The 21,545-nt window shown below is 44.1% G+C and overlaps 1 protein-coding gene across 10 annotated transcripts in view; it reads right to left on the bottom strand.

Annotated features, from left to right (window-relative positions):
- Positions 1-21,545, bottom strand: part of mast4 (microtubule associated serine/threonine kinase family member 4) — a 68,338-nt gene that overhangs the window by 6,827 nt on the left and 39,966 nt on the right. For 5 of the 10 annotated variants that reach the window (XM_035526878.2, XM_081718664.1, XM_035526884.2 and 2 more), the window contains 24 exons: positions 14,339-14,427; positions 12,967-13,036; positions 11,886-11,964; positions 10,620-10,774; positions 10,350-10,425; positions 10,025-10,234; positions 9,675-9,776; positions 9,402-9,534; positions 8,212-8,279; positions 7,801-7,892; positions 7,326-7,534; positions 6,940-7,078; positions 6,673-6,805; positions 6,345-6,510; positions 5,143-5,244; positions 3,944-4,069; positions 3,449-3,561; positions 2,645-2,766; positions 2,167-2,381; positions 1,725-1,925; positions 1,121-1,347; positions 783-905; positions 536-672; positions 108-292 (listed from right to left, as the gene is read on the bottom strand). In XM_035526878.2, coding sequence (XP_035382771.1) covers positions 108-292; positions 536-672; positions 783-905; positions 1,121-1,347; positions 1,725-1,925; positions 2,167-2,381; positions 2,645-2,766; positions 3,449-3,561; positions 3,944-4,069; positions 5,143-5,244; positions 6,345-6,510; positions 6,673-6,805; positions 6,940-7,078; positions 7,326-7,534; positions 7,801-7,892; positions 8,212-8,279; positions 9,402-9,534; positions 9,675-9,776; positions 10,025-10,234; positions 10,350-10,425; positions 10,620-10,774; positions 11,886-11,964; positions 12,967-13,036; positions 14,339-14,427 — 3,272 coding nt within the window. Of the gene's footprint in view, positions 1-107; positions 293-535; positions 673-782; positions 906-1,120; positions 1,348-1,724; positions 1,926-2,166; positions 2,382-2,644; positions 2,767-3,448; positions 3,562-3,943; positions 4,070-5,142; positions 5,245-6,344; positions 6,511-6,672; positions 6,806-6,939; positions 7,079-7,325; positions 7,535-7,800; positions 7,893-8,211; positions 8,280-9,401; positions 9,579-9,674; positions 9,777-10,024; positions 10,235-10,349; positions 10,426-10,619; positions 10,775-11,885; positions 11,965-12,966; positions 13,037-14,338; positions 14,428-19,261; positions 20,464-21,545 lie in introns of those variants that run through there. The other 5 variants (XM_081718665.1, XM_035526883.2, XM_035526879.2 and 2 more) reach the window with 5 other exon arrangements.

The raw sequence follows: 21,545 nt of genomic DNA, 5'->3' as shown, positions 1-21,545 counted from the left end.
TATGCAATTAAAAAAAAAAAAAAAAAAAAAAAAAAAAAAAAAAAAAAGTAAAGAACCCATAAGCACACAAATGTTACACCCAGAGCCATAAACGGTGATGCCCTCACCTGACTGGTTGAAGTCGGGGGTGGGTCGGAAGGCGGCAGTAGGAGAGCGGGGGGACAGGCTGTGCGTGGGGGACCCAGGCAGACTCTCCCCTGAGGACAGCGAGCGGTTCAGGGAGGTGAAGCTCCGGCTGGTGTGGAGGAGTGGAGATGGCTGCATGGCAAAGCGCCTGAACACTGACCGACGCCTGGGGATGGAGAAGACAGCGAGGAGTCACTCAACTGCATAAACTGCTATTGCATCACGGCATGATGGATGCGCAGCATACGGTTTATGATGGAACCACAGCGACTCCTAGTGGTGAAAGAAGAAACAGCAGCAAGCTGCTGAATTTCCACTCATGTGAAAAATGAATAATAATAAAAGCCTTTATTTAAATTTACACTTGACAAGTGTGCAATTAAATTCTCGTTTGTAGAAGAAATCTTACCGCTCTTGTGTTTTCTCCTTCTTGGGCTTCTTTGTTCTCCTTATCATTCTGCTCCTGTAACTGTTCCTTCTAGCTGGTCCCGTTTTAATCGAAGTGTTCTCAAAAGGGGTAGTGGATATGGCGACCTTACTTCCACTCTGGAGACAAAGAGGCAGGTGACTTTACTGTGCGATTCCCATGTCAGCATCTACGAAGTTCAGACATTTCTGTTTGTGAATGAAAGGCTGTATGAGTATGGCCCTCCCACCTTCAGCAGGAGCTCGACCACCTCCGTGTGGACCAGTCCATGGACAGTTTCTCCATTCACATGGGTGATCAAGTCTCCAGCTTTGAGCCCAGACTTCTGAGCAGGACCCCCGTCCTCCACATTCTGACACACACACACACACACACAAAAAAAAACACACCACATGAGCAACTTTTCATTTACTCTTTTGCAGAACAATATTAAAATTAAAATGAATTCATAATAAGTAAAAACAAACATAAAAAACATAAATAAATTCCTTAATGTGTTCCTTAAGATGGAATATTGAACTGACTGAATATAAAAAAGTATTAGCTTAAATAAATTGCTTCAGTTACCCAGACCATGTGATAGACAGTATAGACATCACTGTCACAAGCGTAGACTCGAATAGCTCGAAGTGTGAAACCGAACTTCTTTCCTGAGCTGTGAATGATGATTGGCTGGCGAGAGCTGGCTGTTGAGAGGGAGGTGTCTCGGCTCGGGGAGGAGTCTCTGGAGGAGGGGTCTGATGACAGTGAGTATGGAGACATTGGGCTAGCCAGTGGGGACACGCCAAAAACATCTGGAAGAACAATCAAAGTAAACACTACACTGGTTAATGAAGAAGCGATATAGAGACCTGCACCTCCGATAGCTCTTTGCTTATTATGTTACTGATAAAAGTAAAAGACATGGTTACTGATAAAAGACCAACAGGGTTTTTCTCCACATTACGGCCCCTTACCCCCAGCACTGCTGAGACTCTGAGCACTCGACGATCCTCAGCTTCAACCCTTAGCCATTCTACAACAGGGGATCTTAGCCAGGGCAATTTCAGAGCTGTTTAATCTCTTGCACACCACCTTCAACCTAGTTTGCCACATTTCACTGTGTAATTCAAAAGGGGGAAAAACCTTACACTTCATCCTTGATGTTTTGTACAAACACCAAAGCACTCACCCCCGGGGATCATGAGAGACAGGGCGCTGGCAGAGGCAGATTTCGGCACTTTGCTAACTGCACACTGCTTATCTGTGGCCCCAGGTCTCTGGGTGGTTAGGTGGGCCCCGGAGTCCCCAGCAGATGGCTTGCAGGCACCATCTGGACTGGCCACTCCCTCAGCCCGTGATGGGAGCTGGTCTAGGTGCTCTGAGAAGCTCCCTGTTCAAACAGAGTGAAGGCGTCTGTCACAAACCACACAATCAAGTCGTACAGAAATAAAAGATGCATTTGTGCGGGTCAATTGCACCTGCAGCATTCAATCTCATTGATTTGTTTGAGCTGCTAGGGCTCAGTGGTCAAATGGGGCAAAAGAAAAGTGGGCCATTCCGCTACAGAATCCTAACGCTACCACTTCAAAGCACACATCTGTGGCCCTCTCTCCACCCCCTGCCTCTGGCACCTGAGAAGGTGGAGTTGCTGACGGTACTGCAGGGCGTGGTGGCCTCAGGTTCATCCTGGGGCAGCTCGCCGATGGAGAAGGCAGTCTTGCTGGGCTCGTTCTGGGCTGGCAAGCCCTCGCTGCTCTCCACTTCAGCTGAGATGGCAAACCTGGGCAGGAGACCAGATGGCTTGGCCAGGCTGGTGTCCGTGTCAGAGGAGTGGGACAGAGATGACCTGCTCGCAAGAATGACACCACTCGCTTTAAATGAGACATCATGCCAAGTTATTCTAATATTTTCTATTCATCATCATCATTATATTTATTTTATTATTATTTGTATATTATATTTTACATTTCTATGTGAGTAAAAAGACATCTCAAGTTTATACTCTTATACAGTGCAGTTTCACTGTATTATACAGACACTAGACCCTCTGCCCTTCATATTTAAATCTGAGCAGGAACCAGGAAGAGAGGAGAGGTTCTTCTGACGTACAGTTCAGTGAAGTCTGGGGTCCAGCTGAGCGAGTCGACAGTCAGAGGACTCTCGCTCTTCTTCTCCGTCTGCTCTCCCTTCTCCTCCAGCTGTCCACGGGACAGATCCAGACTGCTGTACACCTACACCCACCCACCCACCCACACACACCCCCCCACACACACACCCACAGGACAGGCATTTGTGAATAACATTTGACACTTGAAATAAAAACAAAACAAAAACATTTTTGAAAAACTGAGACCAAAAGGTAGAACAAACAGATGAATGGGATCTCGGGCTCAGTGTCCCTTCCAAACAAACAGAAAAGATGCATGAAAGGAAGCTCAAGGATGTCTGAAATGGATCTACCTAACCGAGAATCTTGCGTGAGTTCAAAGCTTGTTTCATAGATATTCCAAGAACCAACCATATCTCAAAAACTCATAGCCTGCAACTCATGCATGACAAACTCAGTCTGTACTGCACACGCAAGGGGTCGGCGGACGTGTTCCAGGCTGTCTGGTGCAGTGCTTCTTTTCCTTTTGATTCCTGCTGCAAATGAATGGCTGTACAAGTGATAACAGATGTGTGAAAATGACCTTTGCTCTATGGCCAAAGCTAATGCCACCATATATGACTGGGGAGAGGTTTAGATCAGAGCTTTAGGCCCAACTCACGGAGATCTAAAGGATCCTTAACAATCATGTCTCTTGTGTTTCTCCTGAAGAGATATGAACATTACTGACTACATGTTACACAAGGATGTTTAAAGTATATCGACAGGCATGTGTGTGCATGAAAATGGGGGGGTGGGAAGCTCACTTTGGAAAATCGGTGTGACGAAGATGAGAATTGGCGTAGCTCAACATTGAAATCTTCATCATTCGTGTCCTCCTCCTCTTCAGTTTCAAGGTGATGATATCGTTCGGATCGGGCTGAGCGTGAAACCCAAATATGAGTATGAGGAACCTTTACTCCACAGTTTTACACCCAGTGTCCTTCTCTACATATGTATAATACCTGTAGATGCATGTTCATGTCCCTAGACTTAAAAGGCAGCTAACACTCAGCTAACAGAGTCTACTAGAGCCACACCAATGACTCTCAAGCTCTATATTCAAATCTCTAATTCCAATTTTACTATTTTGACTCATTACTCACTATTAAAGGCAACATTAATAGTCTCTGATTTGTGCCTAAAGTAATTTTGACAATGGCCCTGCTCTGCATGCATGACACACACACAGAGAGCAATATGCGCATGCACGCACGCACGCGCACACACACACACACACACACGCATAATCAGACACTGACTATCAAAGTAGCTGGTGTCGTCCTCGGACTCTAGCTGGGGGATGAATTCAGCCTTCTGCCTGAGTAGACTGTTCCAGTCCAGATTGTGAAAGAACTTGTGGTGCTTGACCTCATAGGCTCCTCCTGCTGATCCACACATAAACAACACACACAGAACTTCACCTCCGAGTCCACACAGACCGAACAACTGCAAACTGTTGATGTGACTCGATCAACAGTTACCCATGCTGCTAATCAAAGTGAGAAAAATGCATAATTGCAGCATTATATATAAAATAAACTACATTCTAAATGTTTATTGAGCTAAAATGGTGCTGACCCATGAGTAATGTTAATGTTAAACATTAAGCTCTCCTGATCATAGCCGAGGGACGTTTTTCTCGTGCATGTCTTTCACAGACAGCCTACAGCCTGGTCCAAACCCAGCTGGTGTGATGCGCTGAGTCGAACGTCCTTTCCGGCTCTGAGAGTGGGATGTCTAGAAATCATGCAGTCCTGCCTTTTTTCTCTCGCTGGCCTGTACCCAACATTGATATCATGGTCATAAGTTACACAGTGCAATTTCCAGTGGGTGACCCCTCAGTCTCAGGGCAGCGGGAGATCCGCCAGAATGGAGGCACAGATTCTGATGAAGGTATCCTGCCCTGCCTTGATGTAGTCAGTTGAAGGGAAGATAAGTTGTGATGATGTATGGGAAGAGAGGAGGCTCACTAGGGTCTGACAGGGACATGATCTCTGCTGATCTTGGACAGAGACATAATATCAGCTGATATTCATACGAGCAGCTAAGAGCGGCTATGAATGAGCAGGGGAAACATGACAGACGTGGGTCAACCGCACAGTACACTATGTCTAGCTGGCATAAAAGCCGCTGTGCGTCAAAGTAGTAAAGAGTCCCCTAGTGTTGCCTGGTAATAATAAACTATAGATATTCAGCCCACATTTTATGGCAGCTGAACTGTGTATGCTGCAAGAGGACAAGAAGCAGAGCATAACAGTTACACGACCTAACAGTCACTAGAACCATCGATGACATGAGGAAAAACTGAGAGCAGATAATTGCTGGAATATCTCTGAGAGATGGGAAATGTGACCAGTGTCTATCTGGGTGTGTGTGGTGTGTGTGTGTGTGTGTGTGTGTGTGTGTGTGTGTGTGTGTGTGTGTGTGCGCTGACCGGTATTCTAAAGTTCAGACGTACCAGTTCCCAGCCGTTCCAGGGGGCTTTGCCGGAGCAGCAGTGTGATGAGCTCCTGGGCATCGGCCGGGGGTGCGTCCTCTCCCTCTGGCCAGTTTATCTCATCTGGAGAGGAGCACAAGGGCAAAGTTGGTCAGCCGGCCATTTCCCCAATGCCAGGCACTTGCCACATATCAGGCGCGAGAATGCTGAGAGGACAAAACTCGAGAGCTGCACGGCTGCTAGGCTTCCATAGCACTGTTGAGACGTGTTAGCAGCACATGAAATTATGCAGTTGAACAACACTACACAGATGGTCTCCCTGGCTTGTTCGTCTGCGAATGCAAACAGTGGGACAATCGCCCTGGGGTTCAAACTGTGACAATCAGCGGCCCAAGCAATTTGCATATGATCAGTGGGGCGGTGCAAGGGCCTCGCTCACACTAGTCTGGTCCTGGCTTCCTTTCACTGCATGAGGGCTCCATTGAGAGGTCAGAGGTGCGGATAAACAAAGGGGTCATGGCAGTTTTCTGGCCCACTGTCTCCGTGGCTGCGTGCAGTGCACATGTTAATCCGATTCAGCGGGCATGCATATGCATGGGTGCCGTGGGCAGTGGCAGGTAGCGCTGACTTTTCAAGACCCCTTAATTAGCACTTGGTCTCATGATGGAGAGCAAAGCAAATTTGACCTGTCACGTCATTAATTTCCAGACATGCATCGCCTAATCCTCATTTAGCAAAAGAGGGTCTATCGTCTAAACCAGTACATGCCAACATTTCTGAAGGTCATATTTTGTAGACACAATAGCAGTAGTTAAATCAGAATTCTGAATGTCAGCTAATGTCAGCTAAGGTGAAGTTCAGGGAGTGATATATAGTCTTCAAATATATGACCTAGGCAAACTTAGTAAATATACCTTCTTTAGCCTTGACAACATTTATAGCCATAGTGAGGTCTGGCCATCTAAATGTTTGTGTGGTTTTGGAGCTTTGAGATTCTGTAAGTGCAAATAGCTATGAGTGCTGTGTTATGGCAATGTGCCTCCAGCACAGAGGCACATTAATGAACAAACAAGCTAAAAGATGCAGCAGAAAGCAGACACAGCTACACAGTGACACAGCCGAGGTGTGGGAAGGTAGCTGCTGGATGATTTCTAGCTAGAAGAGCCTCTCTTATATCTGTTTGTAGCAGCAAAGCTAAGAAAAAGGATCAGAAAGGCAATGACCGCTAATGACTTGGCCAAAGAGTTCCTCTGGAGTGTCTCCGAAGAAAGGCACGCAGCCCACCAGGAACTCGTAGAGGATAATCCCCATGGCCCACCAGTCCACTGGCTTCCCGTAGCCCTGCCGCAGGATCACCTCTGGGGCGATATACTCTGGAGTGCCACAGACCTGCATCAAATGCACAAGGGTTCTAAGATACAGCTTGGGGAAGAAGAAAAACAACACACACGCGCACGCACGCACGCACGCACACACGCACGCACACACACACACCCTATGCTTAATCAAAACTAATTGTTCAGCTGCTACAACCTTCTAGAACCTTAATACCTGTTTATCTAAGAACTCTCTGGCATCCTTCTCGATGTGGCCCTCATAGAGGTTGGTGGTCATGTTCATCAAGCCCACCTTGGACAAGCCGAAGTCAGTCAGCTTAATGTGCCCCATCAATGTGACCAGTAAACTGTGTGGGTGCAAAGGCACAGGATGTGTGTAAACCAGCATAAAACAGAGTACAGATGACCTTGCATCATCAGATGACCTAACACAGCCAGATGATCTGAGCTCACAGTGCTGAGGCTCTGCGTGGGAGCTTACTTGTCTGGCTTCAGGTCTCTGTGGACGATGCCATAGTTGTGCAGGTACTCCAAGGCCAGCACGGTCTCGGCGAAGTACATCCTGGCCATGTCCACAGGTAGGGGACCCATGTTCTTCAGTAACGTGGCGCAGTCTCCACCTGTCATGACACAGTGCTCACCTCTGACATCGGGCTTCGAAGCACAATGGACTCTTGACTTCAGTGAACATCCTGAGTTTTCTGTGTGTGTGTGTGTGTGTGTGTGTGTGTGTGCATCTACTCCCTCAACATACACCATGATCAGGCAGAAGTGTGTGTGTGTGGGGGGGGGGGGGCGCAATACCATCGACATACATACTTCATGACCATGCAAAGGTGTGTGCGTGTGTGTGTGTGTGTGTCTTACCCTCCACATACTCCATGACCATGCAGAGGTGTCTGCGTGTCTCAAAGGAGCAGAACATGCTGACAACAAAGGGGTTCTCGGCGAAGGTGAGGATGTCCCTCTCCACAAAGGCCTGCTGGATCTGGTTCCTCAGCATCAGGTTCTGCTTGTTTATCTTCTTCATGGCGAAGCGCTGCTTGGTCTCCTTGTGACGCACCAGATACACAGCACTGGGAGAAAAGCAACAACAACCACCACCACCGCTTTGGGATTAGGCTCTGTTACCATCAGGCTTTAAAGTCCAAAAGCAAGCTCCCCATTCATTAAAACTTAATACATGCTGTAACCTCTATAGATATCTATGCAAATAATGTGTTTAATAATAAAAAAATCCTCATAATTTAGATCATGTAGGTAGTAACATTTATGAAATGAAAAAAAAAAAAAAAAAAGGTTAGCCATGAAAGAATCAGGAGGGAGCTGTAAAATGTGTTACCCGTAAGCTCCGTTGCTGATGAGTTTGATCATCTCAAAGTCAATTTCACAGGGTCTACGGCGTGATCTCAAAGTCGCACTTAAGCTTTGAGACTGAAAGAGGAATGTGAAGTTGACTGAACACAGCACCTTGCATAGAGCATTTAGACAGGTCACGTCCAACACAGGTCATGTCTAAGATCTTTCAACGTGGGATTCAGTGACTGACATATTTGAGCTAAACTTAAGAATCTATTCAAAGAAAGAAAACAAACGAGCTTTAAGCACATTGATGTACTGATTAAGTGGGACCTTTGTCTTCCACAGTTAAAACAACATTGAACTTTTAAGTTCTATTTTTGGTTTTTGTATTTATTACAAATTACTTCAAAATTTGTCATCTTTTGAAGTAAAAGTTGTCAAAACTACTCACACTTGCAGAATCGTCGGTTTCAGGGGTTTCTGCAATTCCACTGTCATAGCTGGTTAACTGAGCTATTTCTGTGAGATAGAAGAAATAGTGGTTAGACCCTGAGCATCTTTTCAAGAAACATTAAAATCCCATAGACTTCTCTCTAGGCAAGGCAAGTTTACTTGTATAGCACTTTTCAAACACAGTGTCAATTCAGAGAAGAATAAACCTTGTTTAATCCTGAGATCCATCACCTCAGGTAGGTTTTTTTCCACAAATAAAAAGAAAAGGTTACAAATACTACTTATTAAAATATAGTTAAATATAGTTGATTTAAAAACAAAAGTGAACTAAAATTAATCTAAAGAAATAAAATTAAAAATTAAGTAGAGACAAAAGAAACTGTGGCTACTAAACATGGTCACATATTCTCACGGTCATAAACATATACTTTGTTGTGTGTTTATTTCCTGAGCTGTGCAGTCTTAAACAAAGAACTCTATCGCTTTTTCCACACAGTGATCCTGTCTCCTGTCCTTCCTAAAGGAGTTAAATGAAGTGGAAATCATAGGAAAGGATCTTAGCACATCATGTGACATTTCCGCAGGAAAACTGCACCGCCAAACAAATCCCAGTGAGCAAGCTCTTAGCAAGTGGGATTTCAGAGCTAATCCACCGACAGCAGGGGGTAATGAACCGGAGGGCCACTCTGTGGTCCCCAAAGTGTCCTGAGCACACTGAACAGAGCTCACAACAGCTGCCCATCTCCGCTCCCAGACATCCCAGGCAGCAGGATGGACACCTCTGAGGATTAGGAGGCCCTGGAGGGCTTTGACTCCGGTGTGGTTTTGGTGGAGGAAACAGTGAAGTTTCCAGGTTTACAGGGAAAAGTGGTGAGGGGAGAGCTGCATTTAGCTCTAACTACTGGTAATGATAGTTTTAGATGCACAATTACAGGGTCATTATAGGGGGTCTGTCTCGTATAAGAGCGGTTACAGTCCATATTTCTTTGAAGCATAAAATACCCAAATCTAATGAAGACCATAAAATGCTTTGCCTGTGCCATGTGATTTTATGAACCTTTAATGATGCAGACATTAAGAAGAAAAAAGAAAACATAAGAATTTTGGCAAAACCTTCCCAATTCCCATCCCATATGGTTTCCTTGCATGTAAAATCACTACCTCATTACATGTGCCTCACCATCTTACCTTCCAAAGGGTCTCGTGTCAGGCCAAGCTGGCTGATGATGTAGCGTGGAATGTCGGTCTTGATGCCTTGTCCTTCTTTGGCATGGCCCTCTGCAGCCTCCAGGAGGTGGTAGAACTCCTCTGGGTCAAACTCCTGGGCACAGACATCACATTTCACTGCTAGTTCCCTCATACACCCTAAACATTAAAAAAAACCCACAAAATGATGACTTAATATTTATAGGGACTTCAAGCCTAAAATGCTCTAGAGCTGCAGAAAACAGACAAACTCACCAGACATTCCAGGAGTCGTGCCGGTCTGGCGATAACGATAAGAATCTTCTTCACCAGCTCCTTAATGAAGGTCACCTCGATGCTCTCAGAGCGCTCAGTAGACTGCAGCAACACAATTGTCCACAAATAATTTAACAAGGGAATACCTAATCACACATTTCAGACACAAACCGTCAACTAGGACAAACTTAACTTTGCTAGCATTGCTGAGAAGTTTTGTATTCTGAGAACATATCTTATCAACAACAAGCATGGCCTGTAGCCATGTCCATACAAGTGGAAAAGAAATTGGTATCAGGAAGCCAAATGAGGCATTGGCATCATGCCAAAAGGGCAGCTGAAGTTCTCACTTCTTGGAAAAGCCTTTCTAGTTTGTCAGTGAGCTCGCAAAAGTAGCGGGAGGTGATGAGACCCAGGCGAGACTTGTCCAGGCAGTCGCGGGCTAGCTCGATGATCTGGTGGTGGGCGAAGCTGAGCACGCCATCTGCCAGGGGCAGCACGCTCTCTGGGGAGCTGCTGCTGATGATCTCCTGGATGCGCTCCTCCATCTGAGCCGTGGCCTGGAGGGACACGGGAGAGTGCTCGCAGTCCCAGCGCCCAACGGAACAACTCCCCACAACAAAATGTTCCCAAACTTTGGAATTTTTTAAATGCAAAGTAAGATGTTTTTCTTACCTTGGGAAACCTTTCTTTGTATACATGATTCATCATAATAATCTCATGATCACAGCAAGAAGGGGATCTTCCAGGGCTGAAAAGCAGCAAATTTACAATACAGTCATCATCTTAAACTGTAATCCTTTTAATCCTTTTTATATTTGAAAATATGAATAAATGCAGAGCAAGGGAGCCCAACTTACAAAAACCTTACAGTCTTTGTAAATTGTTACACAAAGATTTGGTAACATCAGTGCAATGCCTATCCCACAATTCTGCTTGCTGTACCTGAGACTGCGCGAGCGTGGGCGCATGGGCGTGGCCCTGCGGGGGTCGTCACCAGCGATGCTCTCAGTGCAGAAGTGCTTGGACAGGAAGTGGAGTTCGTCAGGTGTAGGCTGGAAGGGCAGCTGGTGGAGCTTCTCCTGTGATGAACAGGATGACTGGAAATGATGTGGAAATACAGAGGAAAAGAAAAGAAAAAGAGGACAAGCTGACGGACGTGTCATGTCATTTCAGCATCATGCAAGCATGCGGGTGGGAGGCACACGAACAAGCAGCAAAAAATAACTTGCTTTAAGACCAAGTGATTAAGGCAACTCATCTCTATGTGAGCAAAGTAAATGCAAATCTGGAATTTGGCAGCAGATGCCTTGAATGCTTGGCTCATACTTTTTTGAACAGGCTACATGTTAAAATGCACATTTGCATTTCTCCATTCTGGCACCGGTTTAAGTCCAATAGACATATTTTTTACCTTTCAAAATAGCATCCAAATAATACAATGTGCGCAATGTTGTCTGGCTGTTCCAATGTTAATCTCATCCCAATCAGTTTTAAAGTGTTCACAGATCATTAGTTTGTGCACAATGCCCTCTCCCTCCTTAAATGCCTCGGGTGAAGGGCGGGTGCACCAACTGTTCTAGAGCGTGGTTTGTTGTGCCCATCCCCTAAACTCGACAGTGATTGGCCAGCATGCTGGCACCAGACTGTTTGCCATTTCCTCCTCAGGTGGGCGGGTGCTGAAACAGTGTCAGTAAACATGGCCATTTCCAGTTGGGGAGCGCCAGCGCGAGTGGGCAGTCTGGCGCTGAATCAGGGCCATATTTACCAGCAAGCAAATCTGGCGCTACTCAGAGCCATATTACTCAGAGTGGGAGACAGTCGTGGCAGCATCTGTTACACATGGCAGAGAGCCCCCATTTAGTTGTGCTCATGGGGCCATGAGAAGATATGGAGTGCCAAGTCTCAAGCACACAGAGCAGTGTAGCTTGAATAATGTGTACAGTGCACCTTCTGAAGGGCCAGTTGGTTTCAATTGTATACAGCAAACTGCATACAATTTTAAGCAGTAATTTTAAAAGAAGATACTATAAAGTTTACTTTATAGTATTAGGACATGTGAGGGTGATCACACTTTGCTGTAGCTTTAACAAATACAGTCCTTCTAAAGCATACAAACATGAGAAATTTCAAGTGTGAATAAGCATTTAAAAATGGCCACATCTTAACATATGAAAGCTTCTCCCCATAGCAGACGTGGCAGATACTTACAGAAACGGTGGAACTTGGCGTGTTGGTTCCATATCCTGAGGATGGGAGTGAGGCCAAGGACCAGCGGCGACCATCAGCCCTACACACAGACAGACAGACACACAGACAGACACACACTCTGCTGAGACCACTCATGCCACGACAGGAACCAGTGCACCCCGGCCCAAACAGCACTGAATGCTAGGCATCAGACCTTGCCAGGTTGGAAACAAACAAGTGAAAAGCTAAGACTGCAGAGGAGGGAAGGGTTGAATGACTCATCGATTTTCAAAGCATGGGGACATGAAAGCTGGTTATGAAGCAGCCCGATGACTGAGCTCGGTTGTGTTTTCCCCCAAATGGCTCTCGGCGAACTATTTCCTGCAGGAACCTTTGCCAGCTGCTGTATCGTCATGAGGATTAATGACAACAATACCAGAAGTGGGGGGGGGGGGTGCAAACTTATACAAGTCAAGCAGAGGAGGGGAAAAGTGAAGAGGACGCCCCTTAACTGGAATTACCCGTCTCTGTGGCCATAGCTGCGAAATTCAAAATAAATGTATATTTTGAAGCAATGTGGGACAACATAAAGAAAGGACTTTTTGTTGCTTTTACAGGTGGCTAAGTTTAATGAGCACCACTGCAACTTTCCTCCCCTGCTGAAGTGAACAAAACACTAAATGAACAAAACACTGACTGTTTCACAGTTAGTCCCAACTTGGGCTGAGGCCTGTGAGATCCTGAAGCATTCCAAAGCACCTGCCAAGCTCTCGGCAGATGCATCAGAAAACGGCCGAGGTATGACGCATTCCTGACATCAAAGAATGTACTGTTTGTTTGCATAATTCATGCTTCTTGATGCCATGGAAACCCGATGAAGAGTCCACAGCTAAACTTCAATCAACAGTCTCCAGCCACCTGGAGCCATACATGGCAGCCATTATTTTGTCAGTTATGTCAGAATTTATTTATTTATTTATTTTTTTACACACACTACACTTTAGTCTTTTTAAAAGCCATGTTATTGTTTAGTGCGCTCTGCGGAACAGCGTGGAGCTCCAGGGCGGTGCTGGGTGCAGGAGGCAGAGAGTACGTCAGTTACCTGCGAGCGAAGGAGAAGTGGGCTGACGTACTGGGGGAGAAGTTTCTGGGGCTGTCCTGGGGACTGGTGCCTGAGGGAGAAAAGGCAACATACGAACGCTCAAACACAGGTCCAAATCAGCCAGGCACCACCTACCAGACCCTCAATCTCCGACCATTAAGAGAAAACATGAAGGACAGTTTCAAAGATATGTTTGAGTAAGCCCTGCCTTGATCATGAACACAAGTTACATGATATCATCTTAAACATGAAACTACAATGGCTTCAAAAGGCGGACAAAGTGCATCACCGCTGTTGGAGATGAAACTCTTTTGACCGTTGGGCTCCTACAGTAGGTGGCTGAAGCATGTGCTCCTACACGCAGTACCACAGAGGCCAGCAAACCCCAGCTCATGCGAACCCTATCTATTGACTAAAGCACCCCACTGCTTCTGGGGACTGGGGCCAGTCACAGAGAGATGGTGTGCATGCCTGTGTTTTCAAGTCCCCAATGACAGCAATTATAACAAGTGTGCTGTTAACACATAAAAACAGCGCTCTGACCAAAATTAATTAAAGTTAATGAATACAGGAGGGGGGTTAAGAGTTAATTAAATAAAGAGACACAATGATGCCACTTTGATGATAAAGAGTGTCATGGGGAATAGGAATTGATTGGTGAGATTCATTAGGCTCTCCAAACAGATATTTATTTGTTCTGCATCCTGCTATACAACCAAGAAGGCAGGTCTAACCCAATTCAACCAGTTATTTAGAGGCTAGGCTTAGATTTGCCAGCTAAAGCAAGGCTAAGAGTTGGCAACAAGTACGAGACAGAAAGCAACCTGTTTACAATTCAATATAATATCTATATGTTTCTGCCTGCGATATCCTAAATTATATGATTATATACAGAAGCTAATGTTAAATTAGATTTACTCCCACCTTGTATTTTGAGCAAAAAGTTTTAGGTTTCAACCAGCTTATCAAACATAATACAACATCATAAATAATTTATAAACATTTGGATGTGATTACTTCCTACCTTACATTCATCTCATAATTGGCAAAAAAGTAAGATAGTATGGCAAAACGTGTGATGACAATCAGGAAAGCTTTCCAAATCGCTGCTAGTCAGCCTTTTGGAGCCACAGGCAGAAAAGCATTCTGGGAACAGAGGATGTAGCAGACAGAGCTCGCTCTTCAGACCCTGCCATTCCACACAGCTCAACATGGTGGGCGCCATTCACCGGGACCAGTGCCAGGTTCACCACACAGCATGTGAGAGCAACAATTACTCTCTCACTGACGAGACTAAATAAGCAATTGCTGGACATGCATAAATACACCACCGCCCACGCCATTTGTACAGAAACGCAGACGTGTGTGTTACCTGTATGTGATGAGAGGGGAGAGTGAGGTCGAGGAAGCGCTGAAGACTGTCCACTTCCTATCAAACTTTTTCTGTTGCTTGTCCTGCAACTGTAAAAACACACATTTACATATATATTTTTAAACATTAGACCTTAAATATTACAATATTTGATCACATGATCATGACAACATTTAAGGAGATGAAGGAACACATGGATTATGACTTGGGTGTTAATTTCTCATCACATCCTTTACTGCTACTGACCTCCATTAATAATTATAATGACTCTCATTAAGATTTCTGTTTGGCCAATTAATCTTTTGTGCGAGTTATCAAACAGGACAAACTCATTTACAGGACCCAAATTCGCTAGAAAAGTCTAAAAAACAATCCGCACTGAAAATCTACATGTGCTTTTAGTCAGGCAAAAGAAGAGATGCCAAAGCATATTGTAGCTTTATTAGCCCCAACATCACACTATACGTTCATCAAAAACATGGAGACAAACAAGGACCTTGCAAGGCAACAGAGGGTCAAGATGTTGGGTGCATTTAGACACGACACGTCTGAACCTAAATTCAATTAAGTTGCTATGAAGGCTTGCATAAAAAACATTAAAAAAAAACAAAAGAAAAAAGTCGCCAACTTAAACTGCCATCTTCTCCAACAACAAGAACACTTGGTATTTTCATTTTCCACAAAACATTCAGAAATGCCACACAGTATGGCCACGGACTTCCCGGCCTTCTTTTCCAGCTCTGGCCATTTCCAGACATCTTCCATTTTGCCTTATTCCAGCTTGAAGAAGGCCATTGTTGGCTTTACCATCAGATCAAATAAAGCTCTCTGGATAGCTCCTTTTAGCTCACATGGGATATGGTGCCTTCCATATCACTGATAGAGCGAGGGGATTGCTGACATTGCCAATGTCCCAACGGACTCTTACCCGCAAGGTTATTCAACCAGTCATGGCAAGAGCAGTGCAAAATAATAATTATGACATTGTTACTACAGTGAAATAATGGCTGTAGAAGTAACAATAGTCAATTAGAATTAGCCTTCCAAAAAAACTTTGGTAACTCAAGAATTGTGAACTCCATATATAATTTCTTGGCACAAGCATCTACCAGCATTGGATGGGGAAATAGCCAGGTGCTAATCTTGTCCTTTTGTGATACTTGCTACCATGTAAAAGTCAGAGGTATGAGCAACAGCCAAGCTTTCCAGGTGCTTGTCACAGACAAAAAAGAGCAATTATTAACCAAATGTGAATAATTAATGGAATGGAGTAAAATGTAATGTCTCTGGCAAATACATTTCAGAATAAAGCAAAAAGGATTTGAAAATACTTCAAAATGCTGAGTAAACTGTAACTGAGTAACTGTATGTATCCATCCATCCATCCATCCATCTATATAAAAACATATATATGCAAAATCCTTAAACCTCTCCAAAATGTCTTCAGTACATTACCTGTAGACACAGAGAATAGGAAACAAACACACCTTACTCAAAGGCAAAAAGGAGGCAAGAGTGCTGAAAATGGCTTAAAAGCAGCTGAAAATATTCTAAAAGCACTCCAAACTTGCTCCGCTATGGATGCAGCCATGGTGATGTGGCCAAGGTGATTTAAAAATATATTCAAAAGCAGCTCACCGATCCCCTATGAAGTGACCCTGTCAGATGGAGAGCTGATGATTAAAAGCATGAACGCATGGAGAACTAAATATTAGGACAACACTGAATGTGACAGTGACATGATCAAAGACAAATATTTATTTATTTATTTATTTCCACATTTAATGACCCTGGGGGTGGGGGGTGGAGGGGTGTCAATACAACACCACACCAGGTCAGAGAGTATCTGATGCATTGCTTGACTGCACCGTAGGCTGAAACCCCAGCGGGTTTCAGAGCACATGGCTGTGGCCAGGTGCAGATCCAGGGCACAGTTCCAGCCTTCCTGACCATGAGTCTTTGAAAGATTAAACAGATGACACTGCACAGTCCCAACCATCCTCACCTTAATCCTAGTTCAGTTTGGAGGACTGTCCAGAAAACTTTAAAATTTCAGTGTGCCCTTGTGTTGGTGATTATGGTGATAACACTAGTTTACAGAGCAAAGATTAAATATGCATACTGCATTAAATATATATACTGCATTAAATATACAGTGCTGAAACCAGAGCAGAGCTGGTCTTTCTTAATATCTTCTCATTGCTACCCTGCAAAACCACTGCTTTACTGTGTGTGTGTGTGTGTGTGTATGTATATATTAAAAATATTTTATTCAGTATGTATATTTTTAATTTACTTTTTTTTTTTTTTTTTAATAGCGTCCAATAGCAAGTCAGAGAATATACAAACACATTTGTTGAACCAGTGGATGAATAACTGCACTTGAATATGGACCTTACAACGTTTAGTAATTGTTATAGCAATTTACAGTAGATGTGATAACTTCCTGCAGCTCTGTCTTAAACAGAGGACTAAGAGGCATCTTCAGCGGCCCTTATCATCTGAAACCAACTGGTGTGAACTGACATAGCTAGCTGTTAAAGGGCTGCGTGATGGGCTTTAAAACACCAGGGATGAGAGGCCGAATCAGGCAACACATGCCAGCAGTGCACAACTACTTATATCACTCTATCTTCAAAGCAACAGCATAGGAAGCGACACTTATGATTTGGCATTTGTTGGATGGTGTTTAGGGGTACTGATGTTAAAAATGGGCTTCCCGTATGGTACTTGTTCTGTGCTGCTTTACAATTAGTTGAATGAAAAGAGAAAAACAAATGGTGTCATGGCTCAACCCCCTGTTACTTTGGAACAGGCTTGAATGGTCTCAGGTACATCGTTACTTCTTTCGTTGTTTAACACGAGCTCACGCCTCCTCAATACATTTAGTGGATACTAAAGTTAGCATATGCAGAGATTTACCACAACTATTTACATAGTCTCCACATGTGGTGGCTTAAGGCTCCTTAGCCCTTAGCTCTAGGGTGCCACCTACAGCTCACTGGTTAAATGACGATGCTCACATAGGTGATAAAATGCTATATGCTGCAAAAATGTCACTTTCATTACACCTGGGAGGAAAAAACAAAACTAGCCTGTTCCAGGATGCTGATGAGTATTTAATGGCACATTACCTGCTCCAACAACCTTTTCTCTTAGATAGCGCTTTCCTCATCAACTTCTTCACTGTGGATTTGTATTAAAATGTTAAATTTAGATGCAAGTCTTATGGGTAAAGCCATTATAGTGCTGTACTAGAGTGTTAGACAGAAAATGTTATGCAAGTTCCTAAAGAAGTCCATTCTTAATTTTTCAGTGTTTTACACAATGAAGAACTCCAACACACACTATTCTTCCACTGTATACATACAGTCTTTTTATAAAACTCAACAAACTTGAATGCATTTCTCTCCCTTCAACAAACAAAACCAAACCAGATATACTAGTGAGAAAATCCCCTGAGCTCACTGGGCATGTGAAGCTATGTGGATCTCAGTTCAGTAAAGGGCAGAGTAGAGGGACACACAGAGGGTTCAAGTAAAGCGAGGCATTGAACATGCTTGCGTAGGCTTCGACAAAAGCTGTCTTACAAAAGTTACAAGTAGGCTCAAGTTTCTCTTCTCCCATGGCACCAAACATGCCAACACGTTTGCTTCCATTTCAGAGGGCAGGTGCACCTGAACTAACATCCACCAAGTACCTGACCACCTGCTGAAAGGCTGTAGGCAGAGAATATGGTGACATAGATTACACCTTAAACTAAACAGTTCAGTAGCAGGAATTATAGCAAAAGAGCATATATTAATCATACCTTTCATAAATTCTGGGATTTAACTTGTGCCACCATTAACTAATATACATGGTTGTGGTAGCTCAGTGGTTGAGATACCTGACTAGTAATCAGAAGGCTGCCAGTTCAAGTCCCACCACTGCCAAGTTGCCACTATTGAGCCCCACAGCAAGACCCTTAACCCTCAATTACTCAAGTTGTATTCAGACAATTGTATGTTACTTTGGATAAAAGCATCAGCTAAATGTAATGCAAGACGCATGAAGAAAATGGTTGCACTTACATTGTTTCTTTTTTTGATGGTGAAAACTTACATGAAAAGATTATACAACTCCCTAAAAACCTGATTTTCAAAAGTTAAAAGAGTGTCAATGACCTGTGAGAGTAGTGTGTTGCTACTTTTTTTTTTTTTTGCTAATGAAATGTTTTAGAACTCATGTCAACAACAATGATTGGCACATCCAGGGTGGGACAGCTATTGCCTAGATCGGTGTGTTTAATATTTTGTTTAATTATATGAGTCACCATGTTTGTAAAAGATTATTATGGGGGGATTGCACTTTGTGAACTTACACAGTAGATAAATTCGTGTCAGATAAACCGGTTAAAAAACAAAAAAAAACCCAAAAAACAGCCTCATTACACCAATTACAACATGCTTGAGATATAGAGGACAAAACAGTAACACACTGTTACTGTGCTTGCTAACATGGAGCCACGAAGACCTTTTCTGAAATAAGTCTTCTATTGTACCTACTACAGAACGTGACTGCTCTCGAGGCATTCTCCCCATAGCTTTCCAAACCATGCCAGTCATGCTGCTAATAACTGCAGTTACAAGAGAGCGGATATCGCAAACAATCAGTTTTCCTTACTCTTGGTTCCCTTCAGTTCTTAACAACACATTCAAGGTAATTACATAGCATATGTAAACATTTTTTGTATGCGCTGTGTGGACTGAACAATGGCGTCTCGATTACAATCAAAAACTCGTCACGGTGAACTCACAGAGGAAATACAACACAATGGCACACAGAGTAGCACACATCTTACTGGAGTGTTCTTGCTTGTGACCTCAAAGAGTTTAACACAGTTTAACCCAAACTACCAGCAAGCTCCATTTGCTTCGTTACCTTTTCGAGCGTCTGAGTCTGGATCCACTAAGAAAGTGGGGCATGGAGAAGTTCGACAGTACGGTCCACAAGCTGGAGTCCGACATGGTTTCAAAGTCATGCTACCCAAAAAGAACCAGTCTGCCTCGGAAAACTGCCTGGGCAAAAACGTCCGGCTTCCCACAGGGAGGCGTGCACCCACTGTTCCACTCTTGGCTAGCTCTCTCGACGCAACAACGGCAACATTCCGAACCAGCAGAGATCTGTCCGGGCACATCTGGAAATGGCCGCGGCATACACTGTCAGAGGGGACGGCGCGTCCTTTGAAGTGTCCTGACTGGAACGAGAGGAAGAGAGAGAAAGATCCTCTGCAGTGCACTCCTTTTCAGGTCATAATCGCTGTCCCTCACACACACACACCCCGACTGCCTCTGGGACAGGAAGAGAGGACCGGTTCCGGTTAGAAGTGGAGGACTTTTGTTCCCCCGATGAAGTCTCCCAGTTCTGCTTCTGTCTCAATGGGCTTGAGTATGCTGCGTATCATGTAACAGGCATCTATCACCTCACATCCTGACTCAGAGGGGCTGGAGTGAAGGGAGGGCAAGCATGTGAGTCACTGCATCATCAGCAGACAGAGCAGCGAGAGCACTCCCAGGGCTGGCCCCACTCCAGAGCCTTCTCAAGCCTCGTTTGAAATGGAAATTTCACTGAATGGACACCTCCATCTAAAGGGCTCCAAGCATTCTGGTATTGTCTGCCCAGAGCCCCGCAAACCCCACCCTTCATTAATAGGACCTCCAGTTCTTGTCCACTTCAGTTCCTTTGATCCCTTCCTTTCTCTTGCTCCCCAATCTGGTCTTTTGGCTCCAGATCAGCCTAGCTTCCGTGACAGTTGAAGCCCCCACCCTACCCCTGTCCTGACAATTAGCCTTTGAACATTCAAAGGCGGTGGGTCTGTGGCAGCCTGAGTCAAAGTGGGCCAGGAGGTGCTAGCCGTGGGCAAGCAGACATGCTGAGGCCACGCCTGAGAGAGAGAGAAACAAACATCTGATAGGGCAGGGCGTAAACAACAAAGCCAGCCAAGATCCTGTGACGGCGTACTGTAATCTGAACGACAGCTATTGCCACACCAACCGACAACTAATACCACACCAAACGCCAACGAATGCCACACTGACCGACAGCTAATGCTGAACAGAGTTACTGGGAACACTACCAAAATGAGTATAATCTAATAAGCAAACATATGACACACACCTACACTCACATCCGCACATACACCCTATTGCCCCACACGGCGACCAAGGCATAATCCATCCCTGGCCTCCTAAGAGTGTTTATCGTGCTAGGACAGTGACTCAAAACTTTGGTGATGTTAAGAACAGATCAGACTTAACCTCCTTCTTCGCTATTGGGGTCCCATAGGGTCTGATGATGGAACAGACGTTGCTCTAGATATGGTTATGCTCCGTTTCCATGCTCCCATTAGGAGAGGGTGAATGAAAGACACCAGTAGAGATAGGATTCAGGCGAAGTGCTAACTGACTTCACTTCAGGCTATACCAGTACACTCCTTTGATGATTTCACTCAAGTAAGTCATGAATAACAGTCAATAAAATGCAGGCACGTGCGTTCCAGCTTTTGGTTAGTACGAGGTCTTCCAAGCAATGATGGCAGCACAGATTCAGTAGATGTAGAAGTTTATACTTATCACGATGATACAGTGTACAGTCATGTTTTTAATTAGCATAATGACGGTTTTCCTGATAACAAAATGGGATTTTAACCTCTATATAATTCCTCAGTTAGGCAGAGGCTGCAAGGTATTTTTACAATACATGAAAACAACCACTAACATAGTAACCCTAATAGTAACCCTAACCATAAAACCATAGTAACCACTAATAGTAACCCTAACCATAAAATGTTAGTATCTATATAGACTAATACTATGTCATACCTACGAACAAAATCATAACGTAATTATTATTATTATTATTATTCCACATGTCTCTAAATAAACCCATTAAAGACAGCAGATATAAACATAACACAGAGAACATTTTGTTTTTGTTTAGTTGTTGAGAAAGGTTTTGCACAAAAACACAAAGATAATCAGTAATGAAATAAACACAAAACTGAGTGTATGCTGTTATTGTTATTTGAACCTTGTATTCAGTATTGGCTTTCAAAGCATGACATTGATGCAACCCTAGACAGACTTCCTCTCAGCTGTGGCTATTAGCACACAGCTAAACATGCTGATGTAATTACAGGGTCATAATCAACCATTCAGACAAAAGG

Source organism: Electrophorus electricus, chromosome 8 (assembly GCF_041902795.1).
Source record: "Electrophorus electricus isolate QZ-2024a chromosome 8, ASM4190279v1, whole genome shotgun sequence".
NCBI lineage: Eukaryota > Metazoa > Chordata > Actinopteri > Gymnotiformes > Gymnotidae > Electrophorus > Electrophorus electricus.
This window is presented reverse-complemented; position numbering and strand designations above follow the sequence as displayed.